Source organism: Prunus mume, linkage group LG2 (assembly GCF_029339155.1).
Source record: "Prunus mume cultivar Tortuosa linkage group LG2, ASM2933915v1, whole genome shotgun sequence".
In the NCBI taxonomy this organism is placed as follows: Eukaryota; Viridiplantae; Streptophyta; class Magnoliopsida; order Rosales; family Rosaceae; genus Prunus; species Prunus mume.
Genome location: NC_142699.1, coordinates 14136981 through 14159947, shown reverse-complemented (window position 1 = coordinate 14159947; position 22967 = coordinate 14136981). Strand labels below are relative to the sequence as shown.

Sequence of the window (22967 nt, the reverse complement as noted above, 5' to 3'; positions counted from 1 at the left end):
GCTCGTTCCGTTGTTATTGTAGAAATAGGAAGAGTCAACACCAACTGAACCAACCTATCAATCAAATAGTAGTTTTCCCCCAAAGTTGTTTCCACCAATTGTTAACATAATTGAGGAAGAGTAGTGATTTCCTTAAAGCATGGAAGGCGTTTTATATCATTCTGAAAATACTTGAGCTCTACTTCTAAAACTTTCAACTCATGAGGAAGGAAATCAGCAGGATATAATTTCTCAGCAAGTTTACATAGATGCTCAATATTGAATGACATGAAAGAATTACGCGGATCCAATTCTGAGCTAAGAGTAAGAAGTTCAACTCTTGCTCTAGAAATCTATCATTTAACTCCCTCATCATGCAATCTATAACATCATTAAATACATCAATGCGCTGGCATGCTTAATTGTAATAAAATCTTTTTGTTGACAAAAACGACGTGTGCCCGTCATATAACGACCACCCATATCATGAATATCAACACAATGTAGTTCACAAAATGATACCACACCCATGAAAAAATCAACCCAACCATTTTCCCTCATATCTTCAAGTTGCATTTTTGTGTTCTCAACAAAATTTAAAGCACTTACAATGTCTTGAGTTTTCGTCTGAAATGCTTGACAAATAAAATTGGTCAATCCCATAATTTTTTCCATCAAAACCAATGAAAACACAAACTCAAAAGACATCATAGCAATATAGTTACTCTCTGCATCGCTACAAAACTGTTGGTTAGGTCCATGATCACTGATTTCCAAAAGAAGTAATTTAATCTCTTTAAATAAACTCATCAAACTTGTAATATAGGCAAAATGAGATCCCCAACAAGTTGCTCCAACTCGTTTCAAAGTACGAGTTTGATTAAGTCCTTTACCTATCTCAAGTTCCCCAGAATGCAACAACTCCATAAGTTCAATTTTTCGAATTAAGTTTAATTCATTACGGCGCTTACAGAAGCACTAACAAAATTCACAATGTTAGTCAGCATTAAAAAAAATCTCCATACAACTTTCACATCTTTAGCTGCGTCATTTAATGTTAATTGTAAACGATGAGCAAAACAATGCACATAATATACATATGGACAATCTTCAAGAAGCAATGCTTGTAATCCATTCCATGAACTACGCATATTACTAACACCATCATACCCTTGATCACACATGTTTTCCACTAGAATGTCATTATTACCAAGCACTTGCATATCTCTTTTTTAAGAGTCAAGGCATTAGTTTCTGCAACACTCACAATGTCGAAAAAACGCTCACGAATAAATCCTTGACCATCAACAAATCTTAGAATAATAGCAATTTATTCTTTACTCGATTCATCAAATGATTCATCAACAAGAATATAAAATTTGTTCATCCCAAGTTCTCTACAAATTATCTACATCACCTTGGTAGCAAAAATATGCAAGATTTGTTTTTGTATGTCATTGGAAATATACTGAGCATTTTGAGGAGCCTTATCTAGGACAACTTTCTCAACTTCCATATTCATTCTTGCAAAACACTTTATGGTTTCAATGAAATTGCCTCGATTAGATGAGCCAATGGATCATCATGACCTCGAAAAGTCAATGCTTGATTTGCTGGATACCTAATACCCTCTATTGTGGTTGTAAGTCGTAACCGATTGTCCATCACTTGTTGATTTGATTACTTTTCTACCACTTCTTCAATATGAACATAAGGATTTTTTTTAAGCTAATCCACTTTTGCATAGAAAGATGACGTGGTGAATTTAGTTTGCCTACATGATGTTGAAACGCACAATTATTCCCACCAATTCTCTTCCAATTTTGAAACCCATCAACAGTAAAGGCTGAAAATGATTGAGTTTTATCAAACAGGAAACAAGGAAAACAAAATTCCTTGTTCTTAGCAACTAAATACTCAAGCCAAGAGAATTGGCCAAACCACTTTTTATTAAATTGACGTAAGATTTTCCCTTCTAAGTGGCTTGGATAATCTTCTAACTCGGGTTGACATGGCCCTAAAAGAATATATGCTCTTCGCACATTATCTTGTTCGAATATTTGCATATTCATCCTGGATCCGAATATTTGCATTAACTCTTTGATATTAGATGGGAGACTCGGGGAAGATTTTGTAATCAAATTAGAGTAGATAAAGAAGTGCTGGATCGTATTAGATGATGTTCAAGATAATTGATATAATAAAAGATAACTTGATGTCATCTCAATCAAATATACCAACAACAAATTAAACATCTCAACAATACCAACAACAAATTAAATATATCAACAAAATTCCTAAAATCAAAGCCCTAATTAATTTCAACAAAATCTCCCAATTAGAATTCATTCCTAATTAAACCCTAGAATATTTTCTATTCAAATTAAAGAGCATGAGATAATTAAAAATGAGAGAATGAGAGAAGAGTACTTGTTGCCAAGAAGAGAAGTTGCTCCTGCAAAGAAGTTGAGAGTTGAATTGATGATGGCTGAAGGTTGAGACGGAGAGAAGTTGGAAGTGTTGATATTTTGCACAGAGAGAGTGAAGTTTCTGTTTTGATGGTGGCTGAAGGCTGCATGATATCCCTTTTAATTTTAGCTACTGCACTGCATATATTTTTAAGTGGGCTAGTTGCTTTCTAATTTTTGGCTGTTTTGCTGAGAGTTGGGCTAGTTACTTACTTTTTTTTTTTGGTCAAAATTTTGGGCGGGCATGAGCCCAGCCAACCCATAGCTGGAAACGCCAATGGGACCACCTATTAAATTTTTGAACTAACATCAAAACACCCCTTTTAGATTTGGAGTCATTCTCAATACGAGCCTTGGGGTGTCAATTTCATCAATTTACAACACCCCCAATATTTTCAAACTTGTTCAATTTTATCATTCTGTTAAGTTGACTATGTGGTCAATCGTTAACTATTAACGTGGCCACTGTGAGACCCAACAATTTAAGTTTTTTTTTTACTTAAAAAATAATTTAAAAGTTTAGAAATTAATTATACAACCTAACAAAAAAAAAACGTAAAATTGAATAAAATAAAATAAAAACAAACCTTGCCCTACTTTCCCCAGCTTCACCAACCTTACCAACCTCCATACCCACTGCCACCCATTCTAACCACAGCCTCCCCCAACACCAACAATAGTCGCAATCTTCTCATCGAGTAGCGGCAACACCATCCTTCCCTCCCTCCTAGCCCAGCTCATTGCTCCGTTCTCATCTCCCTCGATTGTAACCACCTAGCCAGCCTAGCATCAAAAGGTGAAGAAAGAAAAGTCGTTTAATAATAATGATCCTAGGCATCAAAGCTGAAGTGTTTAAGAGTTTGATTGCTGAAGGGATTGAAGTTGAAAATGTAACATCCCACATCAACCAACGGAGAGGGGGTAATGTATCTTATATGTACATACCCACCTCCATCTAGCACGAGGTCTTTTGGGAGCTCACGGCTTCGAGTCATGGGAATTCGAGTTAAGCGAGTTGGGGTTAGAGCAATCCCGGGATGGGTGACCCACTAGAAGTTGCTCTTGAGCTCCTAGAAACAAAACCGTGATGGCAGAAAGGGGAGGTCCAAAGCGGACAATATCATGCTACGATGGAGCCGATCCCGAATGTGACAATTTGGTATCGAGTCATTTTGCCATGTGGTGCGAGTGTGCCAACGAGGACGTCGAGCCCCTAAGGGGTGGATTATAACATCTCACATCGACCAACGGATAGGGGGTGATGTACCTTATATGTACATGCTTGCCTCCATTTAGCATGAGGCCTTTTAGGAGCTCACGCTTCGGTCATAGGAACTCGAAGTTAAGCGAGTTGGGGCTAGAGCAATCCCAGGATGGGTGACTCACTAGGAAGTTGCTCGTGAGCTCCCAGAAACAAAATCGTGAGGTAGAGATGGAAGATGCCCAAAACAGACAATATTATGCTACGGCGGAGCGATTCCGGGATGTGGCAGAAAAGTTGAAGACTTTTATGAATTAGAGCATTTAAGACGAAAAGCTAAAAGGTTTGGTGATTTTTAGGACACGATTGAAATTGTGGCGGTTCGAGCCACAACCTTGCTATGACTATGGGCTATAGCTATGCAATTGAAGGCATTGGGCGAGACCTTAATGCCATAGATATCTAAAAGCTCTTTTCCACCTCAAAATATGGTAGCCCTCTTTTTGTACCCAGCCACCCCCACAATTGCCACTTTTCCCTTTCTTTTCTTTCCTTCACGCCTTTGCCAATGTTATGTTGTTATGTTGAATTTTTTATGGTTCTCTTCTCTACCATTGTTTGCTTAATTAGAAAAGTTGCACTGCTTTCCCTTCTTGGGTATCTATCTTTTACTTTGAAAATCCCTTTGAAATTTGATTTTGGGATTGACTTCATGCAATGATTCTTCTAGGGTTTTCTAAATCAATTAAGTTATGCTTTAAGAATTTTCTACCTTGAATAAAATTTGTGTGACACAAAGTGAGAGAGAAACAGAGACAGAGAGAGTGGATTGTGGGGGCTAGGTCCTGGGCGGGGGTGTGGGTTGCGGGTAGGGATGGAAGGTGGCTTGTAGGGGTGGGTTGGGCTGGGTATGGAGTGGCAGTGAGCACTGGCTGACCCATAAATTTTTAGCGGATGTGCAATTTTGAAAAGCTAAAAACTCTTTGTGGATTGAACATCTAAGGCTTTTTACCTAGATTGACCTTAAGTCCCTTCATGCATTTATATCATACATGAAAAATTGTTTTATGTAAAAATATTGACTAAGTATGAAAAATGGTTTTTTGGAATAATCATTTTCTCAAGATAATTTTTTGCGGCTTTTATTCCTTACACATCAAATAAGAAAACTTGATTTTATGGAATTTTATTATTAAGTATATATTGACTTAATGAGCCATTATTTTTAGCCTAAATCGTATTTTGCACTAAAATCGATTTTTCATATTTTGATTTGATGGGATATTGATTTTCTAGTAATTTATTTGAATCCAAATGGGAGATACTTCCTTATTTACATTGTAAACTTAAGTAAATGGAATAATATACAAATAAATGAATGTAAAAGGACTAAGACATTTACTTAATGCTGAAAATGGAAATAAGGTAATCTTTACACTTGGAGCATCACCACAGCTGAGCAAATGGGTAATTTGAAGCACCTACAATGGTTTTTCCGACTAAATGAGGTGCAATTGCACCTTCTTACGCCTTAATAAGTCCGCCACTGAAAGTAAGTAAGGGTTGGTGTGGCTGGGGAAAGTGGAGGTTAGGTAGGGTTTATTTTATGTTTTTTTGGTTATGTTGTAAAATTAATTTATAATATTTTAAATGATTTTTTAAGTCAAAAACACTTGAAGGAAGGATAAAATTGGACAAGTTTGAAAATATTAGAGTGTAAATTGATGAAATTAATACCCCAAGGTCCATATTGAAAATGACACCAAACCTAAAAGGGGTCTTTTGATGTTAGCCATAAATTTTTTTTAAAAGAAAAAAGAAAAAAGAAAAAAAGCTTCTTTTGCTATGACTATTGATTGTCCACTGGACACAATTTTTGGGCCAATTCTAACTCTATGGACTGAGAGTCAGCCCTCTAGATAAAACCTATGTGCCTTGCTAGGCCCAGTTTTGTTTTATTAGTTTAGCTTTGTTTGGGCCCAGCCATCTAAATCACAAACAAAACAATAAACCCTCCTGTTTTGGCTTTTCCTTTAATACATGTAATATTGTGTGATAGAAGAGTCGAACTCATGACCTTGGGTCCAGGATTACTTAAGTTACAAACCTCTTGTGAATTTATATGTTTTAGTTTACACAAATTTAAAACCCACTATAATATAGACTTTTGCAGGAATTTTTCTTGTCAAACTTCAAAATCAGACTGCACAAATCGGAAGTCACCCCGCGTTCAGCTATCGAGTGCACAGTCCAAGCCCAACGACCAATTTCATGGGCCATGGGCCACATAATTTTCAATTTTAGGAGTAAATAATCATCTTATTATTGCTATTATCCTTTCCTCCACAACCACAACCATAAGTCATGAGAGTGATATCATAATTTATTACTATTTATCTGCTTTGGCTTGGCATGTTAGGGGAAAACTGCCCAAACTGGTTGTTGAACAGATGGCCTTGACTTTGATTTCGATGGTAGGATAGGAGTGATAATGAGTATGACTATGAGATTGATTGGTTCGCGTGTACTACCACTGACCCAAAAAGAATATTGACCACAACAACCACTCTCTGTCACCACCAGAGCCGGTTCTGAGCTACCTAGGCAAAAATTTAAAGTGTGCTCATGCACACGCATTAATAACTTAAACTATAGTTTTTTTTTTTTTAATAAACTAAGCATTGATTTTTTTAAGAAAATATTTTTCAAAAGATCTTTTTTAGACTTTGAGCTATGTCTTTTTTTTCTTTTTTTTTCTTTTTAAGATTTCCAGAGTTTAAATTTTATATTAAGCAGAAGAAATGACAATAAAAATCTAAACAAGTTAGAGGCAATAGCAATAAAGAAACTAAAAATATGATCAATCACACTCAAGCATGAAATGTTCAACTCTAATAATTTAACTAATAAATAGAGAACAATATAACATCTGGGTTTTAAGCATTTTTTTCCCTTCAAATATAATCACATAAAACTAAACTAAACATTCTTCTAAACATTCAATGCTCGTATAAAATTTAATAAATAAAAAAAATCAAATCAACTTAAAATATAAAAAAGTTAAGAAAGAAAACTAACAAAACATATTGACAGAACATGGTGGTTAATTGATTAATATGAAGAAGATAGTGAGTGAATAAAATTGCTGAGTCAAAAACAAACCAAACCAACTCAAAAGGAAAAGAATGAGGAAAAAAAACAAACGAAAGTTTTGATACCTCTTCATTCAATTATGCTCTCTTCAAGATGGCCAAAGACCCACATAAGAAAATACCATTTCGACCAAAGAAAAGATAGAAGACACACCAGTTCCTTTTTAAAAGTACTTTTTTACTTTGGCTTTGACTGCTGGTTAAAACCCACAGATTGATGAATTAATCACTTTGGTTAGGTCTAGACACGGTCCGGTTTGAACGAAACCGTACTATTCATCCGGTCCGATTTGAACCGGTTTTCAACTAAAATGAATGGTAAAACCGAACCAATCCGGACCTCTAAAGACCAGTTCAGTTCTTCCGGTTCCCGGTCTCAAGTTGGTCTTGTTTTTTCCTCATATCTAATAAATTTCTCTGCAACCCAAACGATATAAGAATAATCTCAAATATAAACAAATGAATGCAAATAAACCAAGCTAAAAATATATTCAACAATAACAGATCTAAACTGCTAAACATATTCAACAAACAAATGCCCACATATCTAATTTTAGATCTACAAGAAGAGAGAGAGAGAGAGAGAGAGAGAGAAGGAGAAGAAAATCGCACCAGAGAAAGAGAAGAAAATCGCACCAGAAAAGAGAAGAAAAAAAAGGAAGAAGAGAAGGGGAGAGAGAGAGGGAGAAAAAAAAAAAAAAAAAAAAAAGAGGAAGAAAGAGACGGAGAAAGAGGGACAAAAAGAAAGAGAGAGGAAAAATAGAAGATAAAAAAAGGAAGAAGAGACGAAGAGAGGGAAAAAAAGAGAAAAGGAAGATTGAAAAGATGAATCTGACAGTGAGCATTGAAAAGATGAGACAGGAGAAGAAAAAGTAAACATTGAAAAGATGAATCTGACAGGGAGAAGAAAAAGTAAACATTGAAAAGATGAAAGCATGTGTTCTTGTCGTTAGTTTTTGGACAATAAATAAATAATATTTGTTTTGTGTTTTTAATGGTATAAAGTAAATAACAAAAGTTGGGCTAGAGTTAGCTGACGTTGGGCTTGGAGATGGCTCAAGTATATATATATATATATATATAAAATTAAATAATTATATATATTTAATTCGGTCTGGTTCGGTTCATTACAGTTTTAAAGGAGATAAAACCGGATCAACTTGGTTTTTTACGGTTTAATTCGATACGCAGTTCGGTTTGAATTTCCAGTCGCGGTTTGAGTGCCCACCCCTAACTTTGATTTTGCCCAACAGGTTATCAATTCTTAAATTATTATTCTGTTCACTTGATTTTTTATTGGAAATGAGGATAATTGGTTTTGGTTTCCAACGTATGACTTAATATTGAGCGTCTGTTTAGTTCCTTTTTCTTTTTCTTTTTCTTTTTTTTTCCCTTCTTTTCTTGCATTTTTTCATATATATATATATATATATATAATACAGTGTGGTGAGTTTGCACTATGAATGCAGTTCACCTCTCTTTTGACATAAAATTGAGTCTGGCTACTCAATAGGCTAGCCAAGTATGCAAAGCCTTGGCCACTGTTTTTAACACATTTACACATATTGCCATTGTACAGTCAATTTTCTAAATTTTATTAATTACTGCAATCAATAAATTAATATCACATTTCTACACTTAATCTCAATTTATCAAACGCTTTCAACTAGTGAATACCTTATGGTGAAGTATATATGTCTTGGGTAGTTTGATTTACCTGCATTGCAGGTTTATGTATACATCATTCATAGGTAATTAACATTCATATGTATACCTCCTCCATAGATAAATAGCATTCATATGTATACCTCCTCCATAGGTAATTTACCTATCCATACCTAATTAATATTCATGTATATTCCTAGTCCATAGATAATTATACCTCCTCCATAGGATTGTAAGAAGAAAAAGAAGGAAGAAGAAAGAAGAAGATGAACAAGATGAAGAAGAAAGATTATAGGAAATTTATTATTTTATTTTTTGTATTAGAGCATGTTTATGGGATTTTCAAAATTAAAATAGATAGACAAGAAAATATTTTATAAATTCAAATCAAAATTAACTAAAAGGTCAAATATAGTAATTATTGGCCTAAAATTAAATTCTTACCCGTTTATGAATTGCAATCATAATCAATAGTTGTATTAATTAGCTAATTATTATGATATAAATCAGTCTTTCCCAATTTAAATCATAAGGGCATAATTGGTACATGAAAATAAATTTAAAAAGAAAAAATATATATGATTACATCATAAAATTAGAAAAGGAATGTAATCTTATGTGGCATTGAAGTCAGAGGACTTGAATTACTAACAATACGTTGTGTGGATTGCACCCAAATTCTATCATAAGAATTGAACTTATACAGAATTATATAAAAACTATACTATGCAAAGTGTATGTTGATTTATTTTTACAGTATAAATAACAGTTTCCATTTATAAGTGTGACAGTTTTATAACACAAATACAAAGCATATTAAAATTAGTGTATTTTTATTTCTTGATATAGTTTTGTCCATAAATTATGGGATTGGAGCACCTCCACCCCAAAGGGCAAGGGCAAGGCAAGGTTTGTCACTGTTCATGTGAATAGTGGCAACCTTACCTTTTTTTGTTCCACCCCAAAAGGCAAGGGCAATGACAATTACTATTCACTTTAATTTATTTTTCTATTTTTTATACTTAAACCATTAATTTTGATAAGTTTTTTAGATAAGATTTTTGGTTGTCACATGTCAATATTTATTATAAAATTCTCACTTAAACATTCAGATAACATTTCCGGATAAAATTTTCAAATTAAATTTTCAGATAAGATTTTCGATTGCCACATGTCCATATTTATTAAAAATTCACATCTCACTCATCATACAATTGAAATACTTCCGGTCCTCATAGTCTGACACAATCAAGTACAAAGTCGACTCAATCATTGGCGGAGGCGGTTCCACCGGATCACAACGTGAGGAAGTATTTTCTTTTGGAGGAAGTAATAGTGCCATTATTTTGGACACGGAACGCACCATTGGGACCGACTGCCGGCATTGTTCACTTGAGGAGCCATATGTAATGGTTTTCCTCTTTTTTGTTTTGCGTTGAATAATCTATTTTAAAAAATGAAATTGAAAATGCAAGAAATATATATATATATATATATATAAAGACATTAAATTGAATAAAACGACTTTTTTTTTTTTTACCTCGTCTCCAAAATTTTGACCTATTCAAATGTTTATCCACGACTCTCAGGCTTCGATGGAAGAGGTCATTTGTATTTTTGCACAAATGAAATTTTGTAGTAGAAAATTTGGTGTGGAAAGTAAAAAATATTGGAATGGTATGAATTTGTATGAAGATTTGGTGTGGAAAGTGAATAATATTGGTAGGTATTTATAGAAAAATTTCTAGAATTTTTTGATATTTTTTTAAGCCAAAAATTGGACAACTGTTGGATTAGGCAAGATTTGAAACAGCAAAATTGGACAGTCGTTGGATTCCACGCACAAACAACAAAAAAATAATTGAAAAATAGCCGCTAATGTCAGCACTGACGTTTTGGGCAATGGCCCAATCCAGAATTGCTCATGGGCTTGCCCGAACTGGTGGGTCCCATTCCTTGCCCAGGCTGCCTTTTGCCCATTGGAGGTCCAAAATGGGCCTGGGGGGGCCTGTTGCAATGGCTGAGGGGCTGCGCTGCACTTGCTCTTATGTTTCTTGATTTTGGTAGCATATAAATCTAGGTGTACTTTTATTTTTATGCATATAAGTGATTTAAAAATAAAGGGATTTTAATCCTTGTTTAGTTCACATAAAATGTGAGTCAATCGAATACCAGTAAGAGTGTGACAGGGAGGAGAGTTGAGCAAGGCCAGTCCTGAGATTTTGAGGGTCATGTGCGAAATTTAAACTAAAGCCCTCACATAGTCTAATATGAAAATACTAAAAAACAAATTTGCCATAACTTAATATCATTAAAAATAAAATAAAATTTATAACTAAAATTCATTAATTAGCATGTAATAACAATCACAAATCTGATTCATAATTTTTTTAATATTTTCATATGATAAAGTTAAATATTAGTATGTACGATGAAAAATAAGAGTTCAAGAGAAAGGAGAATGACATGAATTTTTGTTTTGGTTTTGTTTTGAATGGAAGAAAGTACTTTTTTTTAAATTTTAAAGGAGAAAGCTTTTGGGTGTGATATAGAATGTTGTTAGTTTAGGTGGATCTCCCCCCCCCTCCCCCCCCTTTTTTTCCCTTTTCACGTGCTTATATATTTTTTTAAAACTATTTTAAATTTTGTTGTTATAATGAAAAACGAAGAAAAATATAAATAGAATGACATCACTAAGATTCGAACTTGGGCCTTGTACCAAGTGATGTGCCACCAAATACACTTTTATAATGTTAATAGATAATATAAAGTAAAAAATTTCATGGCGCCACTTGCACCATTCCACGCAGGCACTAGGGGTGATTAGCTAAAACAAAACGAGAAATTAATCAACTACCACGCACGTGCACCTACCAGGAAACCACGTGATGGCCCGGAAGCTGAGCTGAAACAGAAAAAGCGGGTGTGAGGGGGTGTTAGGCTGCGAATTGTTAGCTGGGGTCGTAGGAAACTCCAACTAGTCAGTACCCCCATTAGTCAGTATTTATAAGGTAAACGTTTGGGAATGTTGAGCATCCACTTTTGTTCCTTTTGTCATATATAAATTGAACAAGCAAGCAGTACATACTTGATTTGATTCAAATATGGGACCAGAGTCCGAATCTGTTTGTGTGACGGGCGCTTCGGGTTTCATCGGCTCATGGCTCATCATGAGACTCTTAGAGCGCGGTTACACTGTTCGAGCCACCGTGAGGGATCCTGGTCCGTCTTCCTTTCCCCACAAGTCATTATTTCTTCAGTTTATTATTAATATTACTTTCGACTTAATGATTCGTGGTTAATATTTTTCGTAACAGCGAATCAGAAGAAGGTGAAGCATCTGCTGGACTTGCCAAAGGCCGAGACGCACTTGACGCTGTGGAAGGCTGACCTGGCCGACGAGGGAAGCTTTGATGAAGCCATTCAAGGCTGCACCGGAGTGTTCCATGTCGCCACTCCTATGGATTTTGAGTCCAAAGACCCCGAGGTATGCAGTAGCCTTACCATTATATTTACATTAGCCTTATTTCTTATGTCTCATCATAATTTCAATTAAATAATGCAATTAGGCAGCAGACCAAGTCTTTTCTTAGCATTTTTCTTTCATTTGTTTCAGACAGGACAAGTCAGTGGTACCCCATGGTTATATTATATAATTTAAATTTACTATTTTGCGCTTGATGGCCATAGATGACAGAGTAATGGTACCCCATTGTTTGAAAGAGCACATCATACACATTAAAAAACAATTATGGGTCATTTTCCCAAACAAGAATGCCGATTAGAAAATCCATTAGGACAAGTTTGGTGCTTTGGTTGAGCAGAGCACCAGTAGATTTTTTTTGTTTCTTTTGGGCTTTTTACCCGTGTACTAAAATGAAGAGAAAATTAAACCAAGTTAAAACATGTTGTGTTTTGGCAGAACGAAGTGATCAAGCCAACAATAAATGGGGTGCTAGACATCCTCAAGGCATGCCTCAAGGCAAAAACAGTTCGAAGGCTGGTGTTTACATCCTCAGCAGGAACCGTGAATATCGAAGAGCACCAGAAGTCATTCTACGACGAAACCAACTGGAGCGATGTTGAATTTTGCCGCTCTGTCAAAATGACTGGTTGGGTAAGCAATTAAACACGTGAATATAATTACATCCATGTACTCTGTTTAACTTCAAAAACATGTTAATCAAATTGTTAATTCTGGATTTGATGTAATGGTGGTCTTCTCCTCAGATGTACTTCGTCTCCAAGACTCTAGCTGAGCAAGCTGCATGGAAGTTTGCCAAAGAAAACAACATTGATTTCATTACCATTATCCCAACTCTTGTGATTGGTCCATTTCTCATGCCATCCATGCCACCAAGCCTCATCACTGGACTTTCCCCACTCACTGGTACCCAAAATATATATATATATATTTTGCAATTTTTTTAATTATCAGTGTTCAAAACTAATCAAATATTGCTTAATTATTACAGGAAATACATCTCATTATTCAATTATAAAGCGGGGGCAGTTTGTTCACTTGGACGACCTCTGCCTCTCTCACATATACTTGTACGAGCACCCTAAAGCAGAGGGCCGCTACATTTGTTCTTCCCATGATGCTACAATTTACGACATTGCAAATTTGCTGAGAGAAAAATACCCCGAGTACAATATTCCCACAAAGTAATTAACTAAACCCTTCAACATCAATTGATTTAATTATTGTTAATTACATATATAATTGAATTTGACTAAATTGAGAGTTGGACCAATTGGTTTGCACGTGCAGGTTCGATAACATTGAAGAGAACTTGACGAACATCCATTTTTCTTCAAAGAAGTTGACGGACCAAGGGTTTGAGTTCAAATACAGCTTGGAGAACATGTTCGTAGGGGCTGTTGATACCTGCAGAGCAAAGGGTTTGATCCCAATTCCTGCTGAGAAACATGAGGCTGACGACAACACCGTCGTCGATGTCAAAGTCTCCGGTTAAGGAAAAAATATTGATCCATAGTTGAGGTTTACATTTTGTGTCATGGACTAGTGTCTGTTGGGTTCTTTTTTTGTTGGTGGCGTTTTTAGGGTTGGTGGCCTTTTTCTGGTTGGACTTGATGTCTGCTGTTAAAAGGCTTCAAATAAAATTCTGTTGGGGTTGTGTATGAGAATGTGGCTATGTAGAAAAGTTAATCTGCAATTAACTATGATCCAATCTGGCTATATATTGATTAAAAAGTATGCTACTCATTATCCAGAATGAAATGATATTGAGGATATTTTGTATTCAGTTGCTTGGTTGAACGAGTGTGAAATGTTTGCCTTGCTTTTTTGGTAACCAAATATGTGTATGATTTGATTTGATTTGTGGGACCAAAGGTACTTTGTGTAAATGTACGAGCCAAACGAACGTCTATTGCTATATAACACCCGGGGCAAAAGTAAAATTGCTATAAATGCTGGCCCCCCTCGTATGGTACGGTATGAGATTATTGTTTGTTAAAGTTGGTATCGTACCATATTTTACCAAATCGGTATCGGTGTGAAACAATACCATTTCGGTACCAAAATTACACAACTCAAAAATCAACCAATTAAATATTCAACAAATTCGTTCACCAAATAAGTGATGCCTTATAATAGATTCAACAGATTCAATATCCAAATCAACAAAATCCAAATCAATCAAATCAATATTCATCAACATATTCAATATCCAAATCAACCAAATTCAAATCAATCAAATTAATATCCATCAACACAGATTGAACATATTCATCAAATCAAAATGGTTAAAACTCATGCATTATGGCTTACAAATTAAAATGGTTAAAATTATGTCTTATGGCTTACAAAGTTACAAACACAATCCGAGCTTCATTTGCAGCTCACAATTTGAATTCAAGTAGCCCCCATCATTTGCATATTCTGCAAATTACCCAAACAACTATTAGAAAGAATTCAATGCAAACTAATACAAATTACAAACAGTATTTAAAATAATTTACCTGATTCAATGGTTTCATAAAATTCAAATTCTTCAACGAATATGTATTTCCAAGCTTGAAATTTCATCCCTTCTCAACCAATTTTGCATGCATATCAAAGCCTCCACTGATCTAGGAGTTAATGAACTCCTAAATGCATTTGTGACTTTGCCACTAGTGCTAAAACAACTCTCATATGCCACTGTGGAAGTTTGAATTGAAAGGATATCCTTCGCAATTGCTGCTAAGACATGATACTTTGGCCTATTGAATTTCCACCACATCAATATGTCAAAAAATGAATTTTTGGAAACAAAAGCGAAAGGATCTGTCAAGTAAGAATCAACTTCATGTGACACCACAACCTCATCTCTCTCTTCCACCTCCTTAATCCAATTATCTAAAAAATCATCACTAGCAACACTTTCTTCAACTATATTATTACTACCACTTGCAGATCCTACATTTTATGTGGTAGAATTCTGTCTCATGTGAATTCCACCATCTACATTTGGTACAAACTCATCATAGAGGGTCATTAACACATGTTTCACTTCTCTTGTCTTTATTTGCACATCATCCTTATCAAATTTTTCCTTTTTAAAGCGATGGGTGATATGCCTCAACTTGAACCTTGGATCCAAAATAAGTGCAATCAACACCAACATGTTCAAATCCTAATATTTGACAAAATACTTATTGTATTTGGTTCTCACAATTTCAGCCATGTCAGTCAACACTTTCTTTGCATCTAAACCAGTGGCAAATTTAGGTGCCACAAACAACTTGTCAATCTTCTTTTTCATGACAATAACTGCGTGAAATGTTTTATGAATTGTGGGGGCGCAAAAATGCACTTACCTTTAAGGTCACCTCATAAAACACCTTCAAAAACCTCACAAACACTATTGCATTGTCCCAATCAGCATCAGTTAGTGGTCCAACCCGACATTGCCTATTATTAGTCTGAACTACACCATCCTCATCAACTAGCTTATTTGGCTCTTTGGAAATAAGTCATGAATGGGCTGTTCAAATCCTCTACCATTCTAATAAAAACCTTTTTCAATTTCAAGGCTGCATCCAACATCATGTATGTTGAATTTCATCTTGTGGGGACATCCATGCATACAAGACCATTGCAGGTCAGTTTCTCCTTCTCAATAGAGGTTTTAAAACAATCCAATCTCTGTGGAGATGACCGAACATACCTCACAGCATTCCTAATTGCCAAAATAGATTTTTGCAGCTTCCTTAACCCACTATACACAATTAAATTAGTAATGTGAACACATCATCTCATATTTAAGTACTTCCCACCCAAAACAACCTGTGAATTATTCCATTTGTTCATTTTATATCTCACCCAATCAATTGCCACTTTATTTGCAAAGGCATTGTCCATAGTGATGGTTAAAACCTTCTATATACCCCACTGTAACAAACAACTCTCAATGTGGTCTCATATGGTGTTGCCTTGGTGATTAGGAATAACACAAAAGTTTAAAACCCTTTTGTGCATCTTCCAATCAAAATATATAAAGTGTGTAGTGAGCACCATGTAATTGGTGTTTTGGACACTTGTCCAAGTGTCAGTCGTGAGATTGATCCTATGTCCACTCAAATCTTTCTTCAGCTATTCTTTTTGTGCATCATACATTTTAAGAAACCGCCTCACTGTTTTTCTCCTACTAAGCACTTCAAACATTGAGTAAACAACACTACAAAACCTCCTAAAACCTTTCTTTTTCTACAAAAGAAAATGACAACTCATCAATCACAATCATTTCAACACATGCATCCATAACATCACTCTGCATAAACCCCTTACCAACCAATTTGTTACTCTGACCCTTATCACTAGTAATGATCTTTTATGTTTTATCTTGGTTAGGTGGGTAGTATTTGTAGTATTTTCTAATGTGGCTTATCATTTCCAAAGTCCCATTTTTCCCACTATCACATGCATAATCTCCAAGACCAACTTTAGATTTAGGACAATATCTGTATTTAGCTCTTTTATTCACAACTTATACATTTACCATCTTCCTTGTGGCCTCATCCTTTCATTTGACAATTTTTTTTAATCATCATATGGTGTAAAATGATCCCAAGCCCAACTTCTCTTATTATCTCTACCTTTGTTATATGAGTTCAGTTCACTAACCATTTTTGTATCTTTACTCTCAACAGCTTGGGCTTGCATTGGCTCGGGCACATAAGCTTCAGAAGGTTGGGCTTTCGGTTGCACAGACACTGTGGTAGTGCTGGTGATGTTGCCGTTAAAGAAAAAGCAAGCCCACTATGCCCTTGATGCTTCCTTGATCAAGACTGCATGACAAGAATAAACCCCAACATAACTTTGTCAATCTCTCATTCTCAAACCAAATGTAGACAACAATTAACCCTAAACCCTAAATTAACAAAAATCAGAATAAACCCCAAGATAAAGTTTCTGCTTCACCAGCATATACCACAACAATTTATAAAAATAAATAAAAACATCATGCACCAATTTATAAAAATAAAAATAGAGTAGCAACCAATTTAGCTCAGGTGGCCATTGGGATGGATAAAAACAGAGCATCAATCAATAAAAACATCAGGCACCAATTCATGATGTAATTAACAAAAAGAAATGTAGATTTTGTATGTGAATGAGAATTTTCTTGCTATGTAGCTCCATACCCAATAACAAAGCTGAGTCAAGTTTTAATGGTTTTTAGTTCTAAAATTGTCTTCTTTTTATTATGAAACCTAAGGGGGAAATGCGGGGAGGGGTGAGGGGGAAGGAAAAACAAAAAGAACTTTTTTTAGGCCTCATTTTCATGTTTGCCAGAAAATTTGATATGCTGCAGGTTTGATATAGTTGGTTATCTTTGAAACAAATGTGGTTTTGATGATGGTGATTTGTGCACAATCCAAAAAAGAAGTTGACGGAGAGGAAACTAATGCTTGTGTTGTGTGTGTTGATCTTATTATGCCTCAGTTAGAATTGTTGACATCTAATAAAGAAATTTAGTTGAAATTGGTTATGTTTAATTTTATACATAATTTCAGAAAATGAGGATATAATTTCAGAATTTCAAGTACTTAATATGAACTAGCCTCTAACTATATCAACATTCCTCGCACACTATCAACTTTCTAGACAAGGAATTCCCTCAACTTCATTCGTATTTAATTAACCCTAAACAAATTAACAAAAATCACAACAAACTTACCATTTGTCCATTTGTCGATTTGGGGCTGCTCGTTATTCCAGAAAGCTGAGAGAGGGATGGGTTGGAACTAGGGCTAGGAGCCTGGGACAGATCAGAAAGATGGAGAAATCGAAAGATTAAGAGAGTGAGATAGAGAAATCCAGAGAGTGAAAGTGAGACAGAGATTGAGTTCGAGAGAGTGAGAGACAGAGAGAGCTTGAATCGAGCGAGAGATAGAGATGAGATGAGAAGAGAAGGATTTGGCTTGGAGAGAGCTTGAATCAAGTGAGATTGAGAGAGAGACAGAGAGCTGGGTATGGAAGAGAGTTCGAACGGAGCTGAGTGTCTGAGAGTGAGAGAGCGTTTCTGTTTATGAGAGATTGAGGTTTGGCATTTGAGGCGAAAGAATGAAAAAATTATACAACTTTGGTACGGTGCAGATCTGACCGGTACCAAATACCTGGTACCGCTACCGTACCATACTCCCTTGATACGCTACGGTATCGTATCTAATATCTCATCATCCCAATTGAAACGGTATGAAACCAGTTTGGTACGATATGGTTAGTGTGTGGTTTCGGTATTTTGGTTTTAGATGCACAGCCCTATATCAACCTCTAAATTTATGCCCGTTTGATTCAAGGTTTAGGAGCTTGAGAATATATTTCAAATTGCATTTCGATGTTTGGTTAGTGCACTCTTAGGAATGCAATCCTAAACTCATGGACCATGAACAACCAATATATAGGGAATTTTGGCTCACTTTGGGAAACTTTTTCCCCCCACTTAGAAAGACATTTAATGCAATTTTTTTGGACTCACTCGCCCATGTTATTATTTTTAAATACCATTTTTGAGCATTACAAAACTCTTCATATTAATAACTTAATAATAATAAAACAAAAGTATTGTTGGAAAAATTGAACCACTTTTCATTTCTAATACTGTACTAACCTAACATGGTAATGAGAGAAAATGATATTTTCTGGTCCTCATTTCCAAGTGTTCCCAAATATGGGAATGAATATTCATTATCATCCTGTGGGATTAGACATAGGAAATTTATTCCCAAAAAATTCAATCCACGAACCAAACGAGTCTAAGAATTTTGCAAAATGACACTATAATTATGAGACTATCCTTTCTTTTGGGATGAGGAAGAATGAAAAATTAAGCTATAAATTATAAGGGAATCATATGTTGTCGAAGTGATTAGATTCATAAGGTCAATTAAGTTTTGTTGATTTTCAATTAACAAATAAGCAAGAAGTGCACAAGGTAAGGTAATTTAGAGGTGATTTTAGATTGCAAAATCATTGCTCTTAAATACTTTGTTAGTCACATAGGATGTGGCATGAGAGCATTTTCACTGCACCCCTCACCCTAGCAAGAGGGGGCCTAAGCCCTTCAAGCCGTTTCTAGTGGTACAAAACAGCCCATGCAAGGTGTGGGTTCCACGAGGCAAAAACAAGTGTTGTCCTGAGGGCTGTGACGTTAACAACGAATTTTTTAGTTAAATAATTTTTTTTTGAAAAAATAGCAAAATTTTCAGATATTTTATTATTTATAAATACCTAGCTATATTCTTTACTTTCCACACCCAAACACTATCCAAATTCTTCTCCTCATATCTCATGTGAATAATGGTTGTCTTTGAGTTGCCATGACAATGGGTGGAAAACAAACAAACAAAATTGCTTAGGGCAGACACTGTAATAACAACCCTTGCATCTTCTTGCCTTTTGCCATGGCAAATAGATGGAAATGCTATGATAATATCATGTTGATGGTGCTGGTTATGGTTAGAGCATCTACAATGGGAGGGTGTATGTTAAATATATATCCTTTGTCACCAAAATCGTCTCCAATGGGGAGATGTAAAGGGTTGTAAATATATATCACCACCATGTAGATGTAAAATAAAATGTACATTTACATCTATTTTTACATCTTTTGTAGGCGGGGCCACCCTAGAAAATAGAAGAAAAATGAAGAAAAGTCAACATAAAAGGTGAGACCACACAGTAATTACTGGAAAAAAATCACATGTTGTTTGCTCATTTGTGGTTTTCATGCTCCCCCAAATGTTTTTGGATGAAATCATATCTTCTCCGAATTTAAATATTTTTAGGTCTATTTGTTTGAAAAATTAAAATTAACCTAATACAAAAAAAAATAAAATAAAATTATAAAGTAAACATAAAATACAAATTTAACACAAAAACTAATTAAGACAAACAAAACAATTATACATATTAAATTTACATCTTTTCCATTGGAGCAAAAAAAGTATTTACACCCCCGGAGATGTAAAGGAGATGTAAAAGTGGTTTACACCCCCGAATTTACACACTGTGGATCTTTCTTATGGTGAGAATTTTGTTTGTTTGGAGGGTGTATATGTAATTTCAGTTTAAAAAGTATTTTGGTATAAAGCCCCGTGATTGTTTTGGGTCTCTTGCCGTGGTGGTTATAAGAAAAATCCCTGAAATTGAAAAAAAGCACATACGCTAAGCTCGATTGTTCCCACCAAAAGCAAATGGCGGCGATTTCTTCGCACCTTTTGGTCCGATCAGACAAACTCTCTCTTTCCTCTCCGTTTTCTTCTTTCTCTGGGCAAAATCTCCGGCGATCGCCTCGATTTTCCGGCGAGTTCACCAGCATTTCCGTATCTTCTCCGGCGACACTCCCAAAAATTTCGTGCCAGACCTCCTCTGCTACTTCTCCACCTTCGTCCCTAGACAATGGAACAGGTCATTGCTCGTCTCTGGTTCTTAATTTGACTGTTTACTAGCTTAAGTAAAAGATAATCGCTGTGCTTTCGCTTGATACACTTAAATTAAGGGTTTAGACACTGTGTTGAAACAAATTTGTAAAAATGTGATACAAATAGCAATAGTACAGTGATTGAATTATGATTTGGGATTTATTCATACTCGAAGATAATGAAATGGTGGTGTTCTTGGATAATGTAGGCATTTAAGTGTACCCGGTGAGTGAATATCAAATTGGTTAGAAATTAGGGTTTTTGGTTGAAAATTAGACATGAGGCAACTGGAACTGCGTGGCTGATAAGAAATTTTCCAATATTATGTGAGAGATTGTGTAGCCACATTTGTATTAATAAGAGCCACATTTGAGATGAAGGGATGACTGCGGTGACTTGGTGCCAGAATGATACTTCAAAACAAATTATAGCATGATCATATGGCTCAGTAATATCAGTTGTCTTCTGACTCCCCCTTTCCCTGTTTATTTATTTTCCAGCAAAAGCAGAACTGAAGGATTTTCTGCACATAAGTGATTTTGACAAATCTACCATTTTAAAGATCTTAGATCGAGCTGTGGAGGTCAAGGCACTTCTAAAATCAGGAGAGAGGACATATCTCCCGTTTAAGGGGAAGACTATGGCTATGATCTTTGCAAAGCCATCTATGAGAACACGTGTTTCATTTGAGACTGGGTTTTTCTTGCTAGGAGGTCATGCAATATACTTAGGACCTAATGATATTCAGATGGGTAAGCGGGAGGAAACTCGGGATGTGGCACGTGTTTTGTCTCGCTATAATGACATTATTATGGCACGTGTCTTTGCTCATCAGGTATTGTGGTGAGTTTTTATGTTTGTAATTTGTTAAAAGGTTATAATATTACGTAAATTAGTTAGAGTTCTGTTTCGGACAGGTTAGAGTATTTTTTATGGCGAATGTTGTGTCCATGTGTTCAAGTTTTATCATGGAAACTTGTGAATGTTTCCCCTTGATATTAATGTACATAAAAGAGGCTTTTATGTTACCTGTTTGTTGCAGGATATCCTTGACTTGGCTAAATATGCAACTGTACCTGTTGTCAATGGCTTGACAGACTACAATCATCCCTGCCAAATTATGGCTGATGTCCTCACTATCATCGAACACGTTGGTCAGTTAGAAGGAACTAAGGTCGGTCCACTGTTGTGCTTGCTAAATACTGTTTTATTTGTTATCCTAGAATTCTATAGTTTCTGATTGAAAATTCTATACAAATTCAGGTTGTCTATGTTGGAGATGGAAACAACATTGTTCACTCTTGGTTGTTGATGGCTTCGGTTATTCCTTTCCACTTTGTTTGTGCCTGCCCCAAAGGTTTTGAACCAGATAAGAAAACAGTTGAGAAGGCGCAACAGGCAGGCATCAGCAAGATTGAGATCACAAATGATCCAAAGGAAGCAGTCAAAGGAGCTGATGTTGTGTACTCAGATGTGTGGGCCAGCATGGGGCAAAAGGAGGAGGCTGCATATCGCCATCAAGTTTCCAAGGATTTCAGGTATATTGCTTTTCAAAACCTTTTCAATGGATTGTATGCCAACATAGTGAACTTTGTATGAATCTGTTATCATCGCAAGAAAATGCATGCTTCCATATAAAGGGGTTTGTATGTTTGAAGTAGTAGAATGAGGAAGAATAGCAGAGATTCTAATTTGGTTAGAATCAAGTTTGATAAACAATTCAAACTCTATACTTCAGATTTGAGGTCAGATCCTTAAATCCAAAATAAGGGAAAACTATCTTGTATTAGGAGAAAGTGAAATCTGTAGCTGATGTAAACAGAAAGTCTGTCACTGACACTTGAAGTTATATAGTTCAAATCTACCATGTCAGGAGTCCTTTGTTGTTGAGCTCGCACATGCAGTGCTTTGGCCTGAGTTTGGGGCCGTCTTGAGATCTCAGTTTGGATTGGTTTGATCTACAAATAAAAACTTGCGTAGTGATGCATCATTCTACTTAACGTTTGGCAGAAATAATAATAATAATAAAATGGCACTGATTGTTTTTGCATGACCTATATGTTTCTGAGGGGATGTGTCATGGAATAGGTTTTATCATATTCGTTCAGTCGGTAGCCAATTTTGATTATGTATGTGACTTATATTTGGTGCTGTTACTACAGGTGGATGAAAATCTTATGAAGATAGCAGGGCCAAAAGCCTATTTCATGCATTGTCTACCAGCAGAAAGAGGAGTGGAAGTGACTGACGGAGTGGTTGAGGCCCCAAATTCAATTGTGTTTCCACAAGCTGAGAATCGCATGCATGCACAGAATGCTGTCATGCTTCATCTTCTTGGGGTTTAATTGCATATGAGCCCCAGTAATGGAAGTCAGAAAGTGCCTTGTGTACCAGTTGTATTCACAACAATATAAGAAGGTTCCTTAACTTTTTTTAAACAATATAAGGAGGTTTTAAGTTTAGAGATACTTTTAGCTTAAATAGGTGCAGAGTTTTGTTCATTCGGGTTTGTACACTGTTGTTCGTCTGTTGTTTTCTCTGTGGCGTGGTCGGAACCAGTCGGAT

At 35.6% G+C, this 22967-nt stretch overlaps 2 protein-coding genes across 2 annotated transcripts; both read left to right on the top strand.

Annotated features, from left to right (window-relative positions):
- The first annotated feature begins 11450 nt into the window (after nt 1–11450).
- Nucleotides 11451–13735, top strand: DFR (dihydroflavonol 4-reductase). Its single transcript, XM_089044357.1, has 6 exons — nt 11451–11687; nt 11783–11952; nt 12388–12582; nt 12696–12855; nt 12941–13133; nt 13240–13735. The coding sequence occupies exons 1-6, from the start codon at nt 11570–11572 to the stop codon at nt 13442–13444; spliced, it is 1041 nt and encodes a 346-aa protein (XP_088900483.1). The 5' UTR covers nt 11451–11569; the 3' UTR covers nt 13445–13735.
- Nucleotides 13736–20084: 6349 nt separating this feature from the next.
- Nucleotides 20085–22864, top strand: OTC (ornithine carbamoyltransferase). Its single transcript, XM_008222608.2, is given in 6 exon segments — nt 20085–20388; nt 20903–21237; nt 21445–21576; nt 21666–21921; nt 21924–21940; nt 22565–22864. Coding segments are annotated over 6 exon segments (1137 nt in total). The 5' UTR covers nt 20085–20174; the 3' UTR covers nt 22748–22864.
- The last annotated feature ends 103 nt before the right edge of the window (nt 22865–22967 follow it).

Bases quoted from the DNA above. Each gene is read 5' to 3' on its own strand.
- DFR (XM_089044357.1), top strand. From the start codon at position 11,570: ATGGGACCAGAGTCCGAATCTGTTTGTGTGACGGGCGCTTCGGGTTTC. The intron at 11,688-11,782 runs GTCCGTCTTCCT...TTTTCGTAACAG, and splicing joins AGCCACCGTGAGGGATCCTG to CGAATCAGAAGAAGGTGAAG. The intron at 11,953-12,387 runs GTATGCAGTAGC...GTGTTTTGGCAG, and splicing joins TTGAGTCCAAAGACCCCGAG to AACGAAGTGATCAAGCCAAC.